The 12,929-nt window shown below is 42.3% G+C and overlaps 1 protein-coding gene across 4 annotated transcripts in view; it reads right to left on the minus strand.

Annotated features, from left to right (window-relative positions):
- Positions 1 to 312: 312 nt before the first annotated feature.
- The window catches only part of LOC130911131 (contactin-5-like), a 405,498-nt gene continuing 392,881 nt past the window's right edge, over positions 313 to 12,929 (minus strand). For all 4 annotated transcript variants that reach the window (XM_057828867.1, XM_057828868.1, XM_057828870.1 and 1 more), the window contains 4 exons: positions 11,858 to 12,044; positions 11,682 to 11,794; positions 8,631 to 8,799; positions 313 to 893 (listed from right to left, as the gene is read on the minus strand). In XM_057828867.1, the coding sequence (XP_057684850.1) occupies positions 805 to 893; positions 8,631 to 8,799; positions 11,682 to 11,794; positions 11,858 to 12,044 (558 nt within the window). In that variant the 3' untranslated portion in view covers positions 313 to 804. The remainder of the gene's footprint in view (positions 894 to 8,630; positions 8,800 to 11,681; positions 11,795 to 11,857; positions 12,045 to 12,929) is intronic.

The following is a 12,929-nucleotide window of genomic DNA, read 5'->3' on the forward strand; positions in this document are numbered from 1 at the left end:
TTGGCGGTCATTCCTTAGACAAGCTTAAAAACACGCATTAATAGGAGGAATGTACGTATCGGTAATATGTAAACACGATGAGCTGACGGACAATATGGCGGCACCAGTAAGGGGGGCGGAGTTGTGACGTCACGTGATTGGGGTCTATAGCAATAGAACAGAATTTTCTGTGGGCCTTGCAAAATCAGTCCAAATCCAGTAAAATGGCTGGGAGCGAAGGGGGTTGCACCGGTGAAAATGGCTGGGAGTGAATGAGTTAATATCGCGACAAGAGTATGACAAGAAAACCAAATTCAAAAATATACATCACATTTATTAGTCATCCGACTGCACTTTCACCAAACTTGACCACCGAGTACCGAAGCGCTGCTACCCACAGAAACAAAGCTGATACACACCACGGGTGTTCTTTTCTAAAAGGTAACACCATGTACAAAAAGCAAGTCTTGGAAAGCAGTCCCAGTCATCTTGGTGTAATCTGTAAAAAAAAAAAAAAAAATTCCTTCTTTCCTCGAGTGAGTATTTTTGCCAGTCAGAGGACGGCAAAAGGGGGACGCCGCATCTCTCTGAGATGTTGTCACGCTCTGTAGAACCTGTGAGTCAGTGAGATGAGCAGTAGAAAAAAAAAAGAAAAAGAACCTCTCCTCGCACAGCACATGACAACAACACGATGCGCTATGTCGAACACGTAAACAAACGAGTGAGCGGATGACGCGACCCCCTTCTAGAAGCGTTCCTCCTCCTCCTCGGGAAGGCCAAAGCAGGCGTCAAGAGGAATCAGAAAAACGGGGGAGTGAAGCGGCCTCACCAGGACGCTGAAGGCACCAGCAGAACCAAGAGCAACACGGGCCACGTCAGCTTGGGTTTGCACTTGCAGCTCTTTGCCCGCACACCTAACATGAGGAACAAAAGACATTTTCAGTCTAAAGCCACGTTTAGACGGAAAGGGTCTGAAGCAAAAATGCTAAAGTGGCGTTTTGTTGTTACTTTTGAGCTTTTTGAGGTGGGTAGAGTAGCCTTTTTTTTTTTTTTTATTAAGTAAGAGTGGCATTACGTTTAAATAATTTTACTCAAGTACAAGTAAAAAAGAATTTGTTGAAACCACTACTCAAGTAATGAGTAACATTGTGATGCATACAACCACGTGTATTTTTTTTTTTTAGAGCTGTCAAACGATTAAAATTTTTAATCGAGTTAATTACAGCTTAAAAATTAATTAATCATAATTAATCGCAATTCAAACCATCGATAAAATATGCCATATTTTTCTGTAAATTATTGTTGGAATGGAAACATAAGAAACAAGACGGATATAAACATTCAACATACGGTACATAAGTATTGTATTTGTTTATTATAACAATAAATCAACAAGATGGCATTAACATTACTAACATTCTCTTAAAGCGATCCATGGATAGAAAGACTTGTAGTTCTTAAAAGATAAATGTTAGTACAAGTTATAGAAATTTTATATTACAACCCCTCTTAATGTTTTCGTTTTATTATAATTTGTAAAATTTTCAATCAAAAAATAAACCAGTAGCTCGCCATTGTTGATGTCAATAATTACACCATGCTCACTCATTGTGCTTAAACCCATAAAATCATTTGGACCCAATCGCCAGCAGAGGGCGCCAAACACCAAAAAACTAGTAACAAGCGGACATTACACTGCTGTCATTTTAATCTGTTAGAGCGGGGCATGTGCGTTAATTGCGTCAAATATTTTAACGTGATTAATTTAAAAAAATAATTAATGCCCGTTAACGCGATAATTTTGACAGCCCTAATTTTTTAAATTAATGGTACATATTTTTTTCCCAGCACAACTTCATCCATGCGAACTCTTAGTATTATACTTTACTTACTATAACCCAAGGGCTTAGGTTTGCATGGGGGCTAAAGTTTGCATGGGGACGGTAGGGACATAACACTACCAACTTTTCAGGATGGTCAAATTGTCTCCACCAACTATGAAGCAACCTTATTGCATTACATTAGCGAAGATGACTGAAAAACAGACGTCTTTGGGCAGCTTTTTTGCAGAGAAAAGGTCACCTGCTGAGCCAGAATAGGGAACCAACTCTATTCTGCATAATACAGTCCTTCTCAAAAAATGAGCATATTGTGATAAAGTTCATTATTTTCTGTAATGTACTGATAAACAATAGACTTTCATATATTTTGGATCCATTACACACAACTGAAGTAGTTCAAATCTTTTCTTGTTTTAATATTGATGATTTTGGCAAAAAAGTCAAGAAAACCCAAAAATCCCTATCTCAAAAAATTAGCATATCATGAAAAGGTACTCTCAAGAAGCTACTAACCTAATCATCTGAATCAACGAATTAACTCAAACACCTGCGAAAGATTCCTGAGGCTTTTAAAAACACCCAGCCTGGTTGATTACTCAAAACCACAATCATGGGCAAGACTGCCGACCTGACTGCTGTCCAGAAGGCCATCATTGACACCCTCAAGCAAGAGGCTAAGACACAGAAAGAAATTTCTGAGCGAATAGGCTGTTCCCAGAGTGCTGTATCAAGGCACCTCAGTGGGAAGGAAAAAGTGTGGCAGGAAACGCTGCACAACCAGAAGAGGTGACCGCAGCCTGAGAAAGATTGTGGAGAAGGGCCGATTCCAGACCTTGGGGGACCTGCAGAAACAGTGGACTGAGTCTGGAGTAGAAACATCCAGAGTCACCGTGTGCTGGAAATGGGCTACAGATGCCGCATTCCCCAGGTCAAGCCCCTTTTGAACCTGAAACTGCGGCAGAAGCGCCTGACCTGGGCTACAGAGAAGCAGCACTGGACTGTTGCCCAGTGGTCCAAAGTACTTTTTTCAGATAAAAGCAAATTTTGCATGTCATTCGGATATCAAGGTGCCAGAATTTGGAGGAAGACTGGGGAGGAGGAAATGCCAAAATGCCTGAAGTCAGTGTCAAGTACCCCAATCAGTGACGGTCTGGGGTAGGGATGTGACAAAATATCGAAATGATGATATATCGTGATACTTTGTATCCCCAAAGGTTATCGATATGCTTCTGCCAAGAATCGAGATATCGTTTTAAAAAGGTGTCAATGTCACAATAAATAAATAAATAAAAAGGAATAAAAAAGTTGCTACCAAAATTTTTCACCATAATAGTGTCTCAGTTAACTCTAAGGCTGCATTGACGGTGCTCGACGCCCAATCCATTTAGACTCGAAACGTTCGTTCATTCGAAACCAGAGCATTCCCAGTCATTCTGTCCAATTTTCAGGGCATTTACAGGTCACTTGCAGTTCATTTTAGGGCATTTACAGGTCATTTCCTGTTGAGTTTGAGTCACTGCCTATGTATTTGGATGATTCCCAGGTCACTTCCTGTTATGTAACTCAAAATAAACAGGAAGTGACCCATAAAATACCCCCAAATCAACAGGAAGTAACAGAAAATCAAGAGGTAATTGACCTTAAATGGCCCAAAATTACCTCATTGCCTGGCATTGGCTGCCACTGACGGCCATAGACGTTCTATCCGTTTGGAGTGGGAGGGATGGCAGCGAATTAACGTTCATTCTCTGCCACCCTCCCAGTGCTGTGGTTAACCTCCTTAGATGTGGACGGAAAAGAAAAATTGACGAGAGATTTCATCGAAAGACTGTGCGGATGGTAGATGAAGAACCTCGGCTAACATCCAAACAACTTCAAGCTGTCCTGCAGTCCGAGGGTACAACAGTGTTGACCTGTACCATCCGTTGGTGTCTGAATGAAAATGGACTCTATGGTAAGATACCTAGGAACACTTCTGACCCAGAGACATACAAAAGCCAGGTTGAAGTTTGCCAAAACTTACCTGAGAAAGCCAAAAACGTTTTGGAAGAATGTTCTCTGGTCAGATGAGACAAAAGTAGAGCTTTTAGGGAGTTTACAGAGGATAAAACGAGGCCTTCAAAGAAAAGAACACGATCCCCAAAGTCAAACATGGCGGAGGTTCTCTGATGTTTTGGGGTTGCTTTGCTGCCTCTGGCACTGGGCTGCTTGACCGTGTGCATGGCATTATGAAGTCTGAAGACTACCAGCAAATTTTAGAGCATAGGCCCAATGTTTTGGCCCCGGTTCTGTTTGTGACTTTCATGGACAGAATTTCTGGGCGCAGCCGGGTGGAGGAAGGGGTCGAGTTCGGTGGTGGGAGGATCACATCTCTGATTTTTGCGGAATATTTGGTCCTTCTGCCTCCATCACACAGTGACCTCCAGCTCTCGCTGGAACAGTTCGCAGCTGAGTGTGAAGCGGCTGGGATGAGAATCAGCACCTCCAAGTCTGAGGCCATGGTTCTCAGCCGGAAAAGGGTGGATTGCTTGCTCCAGGTCAGGGGTGAGTTCCTGCCCCAGGTAGAGGAGTTTATGTATCTCGGGTGCTTGTTCACGAGTGAGGGTAGGTCGGAACGTGAGATTGACAGGCGAATTGGGGCGGCGTCCGCAGTGTTGCGGGCGCTTGACCAGTCTATCGTGGTGAAGCTGAGCTGGAAGCCGAAGCTCTCGATTTACCGGTCAATCTACGTTCCTACCCTCACCTATGGCCATGAACTTTGGGTAATGACCGAAAGAACCAGATTGCGGATACAAGCGGCTGAAATGAGTTGCCTTCGCAGAGTGGCCGGGCTTAGGCTTCGAGATAGGCTGAGGAGCTCGGTCATCCGGGAGGGACTCTGAGTAGAGCTGCTGCTCCTCAATGTTGAGAGGAGCCAGTTGAGGTGGTTTGGACATCCGGTTAGGATGCCCCCTGGACGCCTCCCTCGGGAGGTGTTTCAGGCATGTCCAACTGGGAGGAGACCCCGGGCGCGACCCAGGACACACTGGAGGGATTACCGTAATTTTCGGACTATAAACTGCTACTTTTTTCCTTCATTTTGATACCTGTAGCTTATAGTCCAGTGCGGCTTATATGTTGATTTATTTGAGTTAATAGGCAACACTTTATGTGACAGCGGCATCATAAGACTGTCATAAGACAGTCATAATTATGACATGATACTATCATGAGCATTACTTAATGCTTATGTCATTTGGTGTCATCCGGGAAATTATGTCACTAGCTTAATTAATTTCCAGCTTGGATTTTTACATCCATTCAAAAGTGAAATCTTTTGCCGGATAACACTAAATGACATCTGTTATAAGGATTCATTAATGCTCAGGACAGTGTCATGTCAATAATTATGATTGTCTAATGACAGTCTTATGTCGCCACTGTCAAATAAAGTGTTAGCAAATACCACAACTAACAATTGATGAAACAACTGGAACAGTAACTGAAGAAATAATTAGCACAGAACATGAATTTTGATTAAAATTTACATCTGTACAATGCAATGCATGCTAGGAGGCGTGTTGGATGACAACAGTGTTTACAGCAGATGGCAGCAGAGGTTGCCTGTCTCCACCAAGGGAGCAGTGATGGCCAAATGAAGCTTCTTGAAGGAATGAAGCTTTGCAGCCAATTGGTTCAAAGATTCATGGTGGTTCATTTGGTCTTATGAGAGTCGTATGATGCCGCTGTCAAATAAAGTGTGACCGGTTACTATCTTTTGGTGTAAATATCCCATAAAACAGTGAGGATAGTTGCGGCTTATAGTCCAGTGCGGCTTATCTATGAACAAATGCGGTTTTCGGGCCAAATTTGGTGGGCTGCGGCTTATAGTCATGTGCGCCTTATAGTGCGAAAATAAGGGTATATCTCTTGGCTGGCCTGGGAAAGCCTTGGGATTCTCCCAGACGAGCTGGTGGAAGTGGCTGGGGAGAGGGCTGTCTGGGCCTCTTTGCTGAGGCTGCTGCCCCCGCGACCCGGATTCGGATAAGAGGGAAAGGACGACGACAACAACAACCCAATGTGAGAAAGCTGTGTCTCCCTCAAAGGTCATGGGTCTTACAGCAGGACAATGACCCAAAACACACTTCAAAAAGCACCAGAAAATGGTTTGAGAGGAAGCACTGGAGACTTCTAATGTGGCGAGCAATGAGTCCAGACCTGAATCCCATAGAACACCCGTGGAGAGATCTGAAAATGGCACCCTTCAAATCTCAGAGACCTGGAGGTGTTGGCCAAAGAAGAATGGTCTAAAATTCCAGCAGAGCATTTTAAGAAAATCATTAATGGATACTGGAAGCAGTTTTTCGCAGTTATTTTGTCTAAAGGTTGTGCTACCAAGCATTAGGGTGAGGGTGCCAATACTTTTGTCCGGCCCATTTTTGGAGTTTTGTGTAAAATGATCATGATTTAATTTTATTTTTCTCATTCTCTGTCGTGGTTTTTCATTGCAAGCAAAATAAATGAAGACATTACTACCAAGGGATTTGTAATTACAATCATTTTCTGGGAAAAATTGAGCATTATCCGACAGAATTGCAGGGGTGCCAATACTTTCGGCCCGCACTGTTCATCCGACGTAGGAGCAGCAGTAGGGGATTTTACGTACCGAAATTTTCAAACTATAAGCCGCTACATTTTTTCTTTCATTTTGATACCTGTGGCTTATAGTCCAGTGCGGCTTATTTGTTGATTTTTTTTAGGTAACTTTATTTGACAGCGACATCATAAGACCGTCTAAATTATGACATGACACTATCATGGGCATTACTGAATGCTTATGTTATTAAGTGTCATTTGCAAATTATGTCACTAACTCCATTTATGTCCATCTTAGATCTCTTACATCCATTCAAAAGTGGGATCATTTGCCGGATAACACTTAATGACATCTGTTATAAGCATTCATGAATGCTCAGGACAGAGACGTGTCATAATTATGATTGTGTAATGTCAGTCTTATGGCACCACTGTCAAATAAAGTGTTAGCACATACCATAACTAGCAATTGATGAAACAACTGGAACAGTAACTGAAGAAATATTTACAGAACATGATTTTTGATTGTTATTTACATCTCTGGCGCTGCAGTGCATGCTAAGAGGCATGTTGGATGACAACAGTGTTGACACCAGGTGGCAGCAGAGGTTGACTGTCTCCCCCAAGGAAGCAGTGATGGACAAATGAAGCTTCTTGAAGCAATAAAGCTTTGCAGCCAATTGCTTCAAAGCTTCATGGTGCTTCATTTGGTCTTATGAGAGTCGTATGATGCCGCTGTCAGATAAAATTTTACCGGTTTATATCTTTTGGTGTAAATATCCCATGATACAGTGAGGACGGCTGCGGCTTATACTCCAGTGCGGCTTATCTATGAACAAATGCCGTTTTCGTGCCAAATTTGGTGGGCTGCGGCTTATAGTCTGGTGCGCCCTATAGTGCGAAAATTAGGGTACTTTTTTTAGTCATGGTTTCATTTAAATCAGGGGAGTCCAAACTTTTTGCAAATGGGGCCAGATTTGGTGAGGTAAAAATGTGGGGGGCCGACCTTGGCTGACGTCCTTTACGTAGAACAATATATTTAAGCAAATTTTAGCAAGCCATTCTGTGTGTCACATTTGCTTTATTATTTATTTTTAATTAATAATTTCAACAATCTCGCAACTAGCCTTTGTGGCGCACTCTTTTGAATCTCGGGCTCTTGTGAAATACTGCTGCTGTGAAATTAAACTAGCTTCAAGTTGCTTCAATTTATAGCTACGTATTTACCCTGTAATCTTGTTTTACATGTCAGTGTGTCTTGTTTGGTAATATCGCCTCACATTGAACTATTAAAAGCAGCGACCGTCTCTTTGCAAATGAGGCAGACACAGTTGTTGCGTATTTTAGAGAAGAAATATTCCAATTTCCACCTATCCTTGAAGCGTCGGCCATCGCAGCTGATTGTCGCCATTTTAGAAATTTCGGAGTAAAGGGTCACACGGGGTAATGTTGCTTAGAGTGCTGCTGCCTTTTAGTGGGTAAATGAGGGGCAGCATTTAGTGTGTAAGCCACTTCATATGTTGGTAGCAGTACTGCTGACCAATCTATTAAGTCTGTGTGTGGGCCAGACGTTATTAATTTTTGGACAGAGGCTGGGGGCCGGAATCAAATTTGTCCACGGGCCGCATTTGGCCCCCGGGCCGGACTTTGGACATGACTGATTTAAATGATCCATTCCAAGTGCTGTGATAAAATTTTATGAATAAAAATATGCATCTGTATTTGGAATTTAAAAAAAAAAAAAAAGATATTTTTGCATTTACTTTTTTTGAATTTGAAAACACGAAATTAGACTGGATTCAACCTGTTATTACTTCATGATTTTTATTATTTATTTTCCTGGACAACACAATTGTAAAGACACTCAAAAAGAAAATAAAAAACATGTTGAATTTCATTGCATTGTCTTCATTTCAAACAAGCTTCATTTGACCAGCGGGGTGCAATCAAGCTCCATTTATCGTGGCAAACAACTGAGTCCAACTAATTACAGTTGCAAATAAATACAGCAAGTGAACCGGCGTTTGAGGACAAAACATCTGCCGCTTTCGACTCGCCTGGTCACAGCGCTGCAAAACAGCGGGTTAATTGGCCGAATAAATCGCTCAAGCTTTGTGTGTGCGTCGGCGAGGTAATTAACAGAGTATTAGGCAAAGAAAACTTTGCCCACGCAACAGCTTTGACTGCTTAATTAGAACAGATGATATAAATAAGAATCAGTTGCTGTTATCTTACCCGAGGAGGTAACGAGTCGCACTTGCGAGCTGACCGCCCCTTCGCCACCCTCGCTGAGGGCCCGCACCTCGATGGCGTATGTGCCGCCCTCTGGTAGAGACAACGTGGTGGACGGGTTGATTGTGCGAGTCACCTGGTTGTGGCCTCGGCCCTCCTGCTTCAGCAATACCTGCACGGAAGCGACATGAGCGCTATTTTGGGTGGCTGATTGTGGTTGTAGACGCCATGTTGGTGGTCGACGTTTTCGTCAACCATGACGCGAACAAAAATGTTTCGTCGACGAATAATTTTTTGGGGATGACTACGAGCTGAAAACTTGCAATGGGAGACTAAAACATAACTAGACGAATGCTAGTTTTCGTCTGAAGAGACGAGAACGACACAAAAATGCGACAGTTTCTGTCATATGTTGACAACCTGTGACATTTTCATATTGTATGCGGAGTACATCAGCCTGCATTGTAGCAGTGCTCACAGGTTTCAGAATGTGCTTCCAGTTTTTTTTTAACCCAAAATATGTTTTCTTATCGACAGGTTTCCGAACTACTTCTGCTTTACTTCCGTATTTCTGCAAGCGACTTCCGTTTTCACGTTTTTTTTTGCCATTGACCCCAATGGTGCTGGAGTGGCATCGCTCACAAAAAAAAAACCCTGAAAAAACACGATTTGGAAATACCGTATCCTTCTGTCATCTCAAAATTGAAAGACAAGATTGAGAAATGGCCGAGGGTGACCGAAAGTAAAATATTATCGTATTTTATTGACTATGGCATTGGAAGGAAACACCATCAGGAACCTGAAACGCTCTGAGGCATTCCAGTACCTGCACAGCCGCAAAGTTGAATGTGTCTTCATGACGGTGTATGTTGAACCAAGCCAGTGCTTCAATGCTCCTTACCACAAAGCATGGGTTCTGGTAAAAAATGATGGGGGACGTCCAAACTGCAGGCTGTACATGTATTGCGGGTCCCGGGCGTTAGTGTAGTCATGCTGCTGCTGTTATGGAAGGTACAGTGGGGCAAATAACTATTTAGTCAACCACCAATTGTGCAAGTTCTCCTACGTGAAAAGATTAGAGAGGCCTGTAATTGTCAACATGGGTAAACCTCAACGATGAGAGACATAATGTGGAAGAAAAAACAGAAAATCACATTGTTTGATTTTTAAAGAATTTATTTCCAAATTAGAGTGGAAAATAAGTATTTGGTCACCTACAAAAAAAGCAAGATTTCTGGCTGTCAAAGATGTCTAACTTCTTCTAACGAGGTCTAATGAGGCTCCACTCGTTACCTGTACTAATGGCACCTCGAGAGATTTTGAGTGGGCGTTGAAGATGAGACGTGGCTGAGCCTTTCAGCATGACAATGATCCCAAACACACAGCCAGGGCTACAAAGGAGTGGCTTCGTAACAAGTATTTCATCTCCTCCAGAGCAGTGATGTTTTGGGGCTGTCGTTCGGAAACACGGACTTTCAACTCCCTCCACCGATTTTCTATGGGGTTGAGATCTGGAGACTGGCTAGGCCACTCCAGGACCTTGAAATGCTTCTTATGAAGCCACTCCTTTGTTGCCCTGGCTGTGTGTTTGGGGTCATTGTCATGCTGAAAGACCCAGTCATGTCTCATCTTCAATGCCCTTGCTGATGGAAGGAGACTTTCACTCAAGATCTCTCGATACATGGCCCCATTCATTTTTTCCTTTACACAGATCAGTCGTCCTGGTCCCTTTGCAGAAAAACAGCCCCAAAGCATGATGTTTCCACCCCCATGCTTCACAGTGGGTATGGTGTTCTTCGGATGCAATTCAGTATTCTTTCTCCTTCAAACACGAGAACCTGTGTTTCTACCAAAAAGTTCTATTTTGGTTTCATCTGACCATAACACATTCTCCCAGTCCTCTTCTGGATCATCCAAATGCTCTCTAGTGAACCGCAGATGAGCCTGTACGTGTGCTGGCTTCAGCAGGGGGACACGTCTGGCAGTGCAGGATTAGAGTCCCTGGCGGCACATTGTGTTACTGATAGTAGCCTTTGTTACTGTGGTCCCAGCTCTCTGTAGGTCATTCAATAGGTCCCCCCGTGTGGTTCTAGGATTTTTGCTCCCCTTTCTTGTTATCATTTTGACGCCATGGGGTGAGATCTTGCAAAGAGCCCCAGATCGAGGGAGATTATCAGTGGTCTTGTATGTCTTCCATTTTCTAATAATTGCTCCCACAGTTGATTTCTTTACACCAAGCGTTTTACCTACTGCAGATTCAGTCTTTCCAGCATGGTGCTGGTCTACAATTTTGTCTCTGGTGTCCTTCGACAGCTCTTTGGTCTTGGCCATAGTGGAGTTTGGAGTGTGACTGACTGAGATTTTGGACAGGTGTCTTGTATACTTATAATGAGTAAAAACAGGTGCCATTAATACAGGTAACGAGTTGAGCCTCGTTAGACCTCGTTAGAAGAAGTTAGACCTCTTTCACAGCCAGAAATCTTGCTTGTTTGTAGGTGACCAAATACTTATTTTCCACTCTTATTTGGAAATAAATTCTTTAAAAATCAAACAATGTGATTTTCTGTTTTTTTTTTCCACATTCTGTCTCTCATGGTTGAGGTTTACCCATGTTGACAATTACAGGCCTCTCTAATATTTTCAAGTAGGTGAACTTGCACAATTGGTGGTTGACTAAATACTTATTTTCCCCACTGTACCTGAGTTTTCGAGATGGGACGACTTTTTTCTTTCAAAATGGTGGAGCGTGAACAAGAAGTTCTGTATGGTAAGAAACTAAGTTTTCAAAGAATATTTATCATAAATTTGCCCATTTTTTGACGCAAGCATAAACATGTACCGTCCCTTTGAACTGGGAGGGCTAGCAACATTTATTTGCTGCAAGGCTCTTCCATTTCAAATGGTTGGACGTCTATCTCTGTCAATGGCAATGACCGAGGTAAAGTCATGAAGGATTTTTTTTTTCAGATCCTGTATGTTCTGAAAAATGGCATTTCTAATGCCAGCACGTGGAACAATTGCTCTCCTTTTAGGTCCGAAAAATAGCACAATTACCATGTAGCCAATGACATCAGATTCATTTTCTTTGGCCTTGACCGGGTCCCAGCTTAAAGACACGTTGTTGCCCTCTTGGATCCACAGCAGGTTGCCTGGAGGCTGCACAGGAGCTGAAGAAGAAGAAATAATCAGCTGCCAAAAAAGGGGTTGAAAAGCAAAACTACTAAACTTACGGGCTTTCCTGGTCTTGGCCGTGACGGAGGTGCTAGCAGGACCTTGTCCGATGCTATTGAAGCCCCGGACGGTGAGTTCGTACAGGCTGTTACCTTCCAAACCACCCAGGACCATGGAGGTCTCGTTTTTGGTGGTTCTCTGTTTCCAACCAGAATCCTCCTTTTCTGACGCTTTCCAGTAGCTCACCTGTTAACACAAAGAATCTCAGTGAGTATCTAAGTGGTAGGTGGAGTTGCTAAATTTCCAATAATTTTAAAAGTGTATAGCATCCTAATTAGGAGTGCAAAGTAACATCGCTTGAGATTGATATCATGATTGGTTAATAGGGTTCCTATTGGATTTCATCAAATAAAATTAATAAGACCTTTACAAAACTGCTTGGAACAGAATTTAAAGCCAATTCTGCCCCCCAAAAAATCAAAATCCAATCAGAATCCCCTACAATGTCAGCAAAATTTTCTGAGGCAATTTAATGCAAAGCAAAAGTTTTCTTAAAATAGTGCGTTCAAACGACTGAAGTCCGATTTACGTAAAATCTAGAATTCTAACTATTTAACTCAGTGTCAGCCAATGCCATTTCAAATGAATTGCACGTTTATCACCGTGTATGGCAGGCAATGAGTTAACCAAATCCAGTTGCTTAAAATACTGAGTTTTAAACTGTTAACTTGTTTTTATGGATTTTCCATCAAAATTTGAAAATTAAAGTGAAATTGGTTGACCTGAAATTTCAAGTTCTGCCAACACTTTTTCCTACTGTGTGTGTAAAACGTCATCATGCCTTAAAGCCCTTGAATCAGTTTGCATTGTGGCAAACTGAGTCATCTCGGTAAATGTCATACCATTACAGTTGTCTGATAATGACTTTTAACCGATAACCGATATCCAGCAACCATTGTCCACCTCCAAAAATCCGATGCGGATATCAAACCCATACCAATATACAGTGGAGCTAATAAGTATTTAGTCAACCCCTAATTGTGCAAGTTCTCCCACTTGAAAATTAGAGAGACCTGTAATTGTCACCATGGGTTATCCTCAACCATGAGAGACAGAAAGAAAAAAAATAAC

Source organism: Corythoichthys intestinalis, unplaced genomic scaffold, assembly GCF_030265065.1.
Source record: "Corythoichthys intestinalis isolate RoL2023-P3 unplaced genomic scaffold, ASM3026506v1 HiC_scaffold_23, whole genome shotgun sequence".
Lineage (NCBI taxonomy): Eukaryota > Metazoa > Chordata > Actinopteri > Syngnathiformes > Syngnathidae > Corythoichthys > Corythoichthys intestinalis.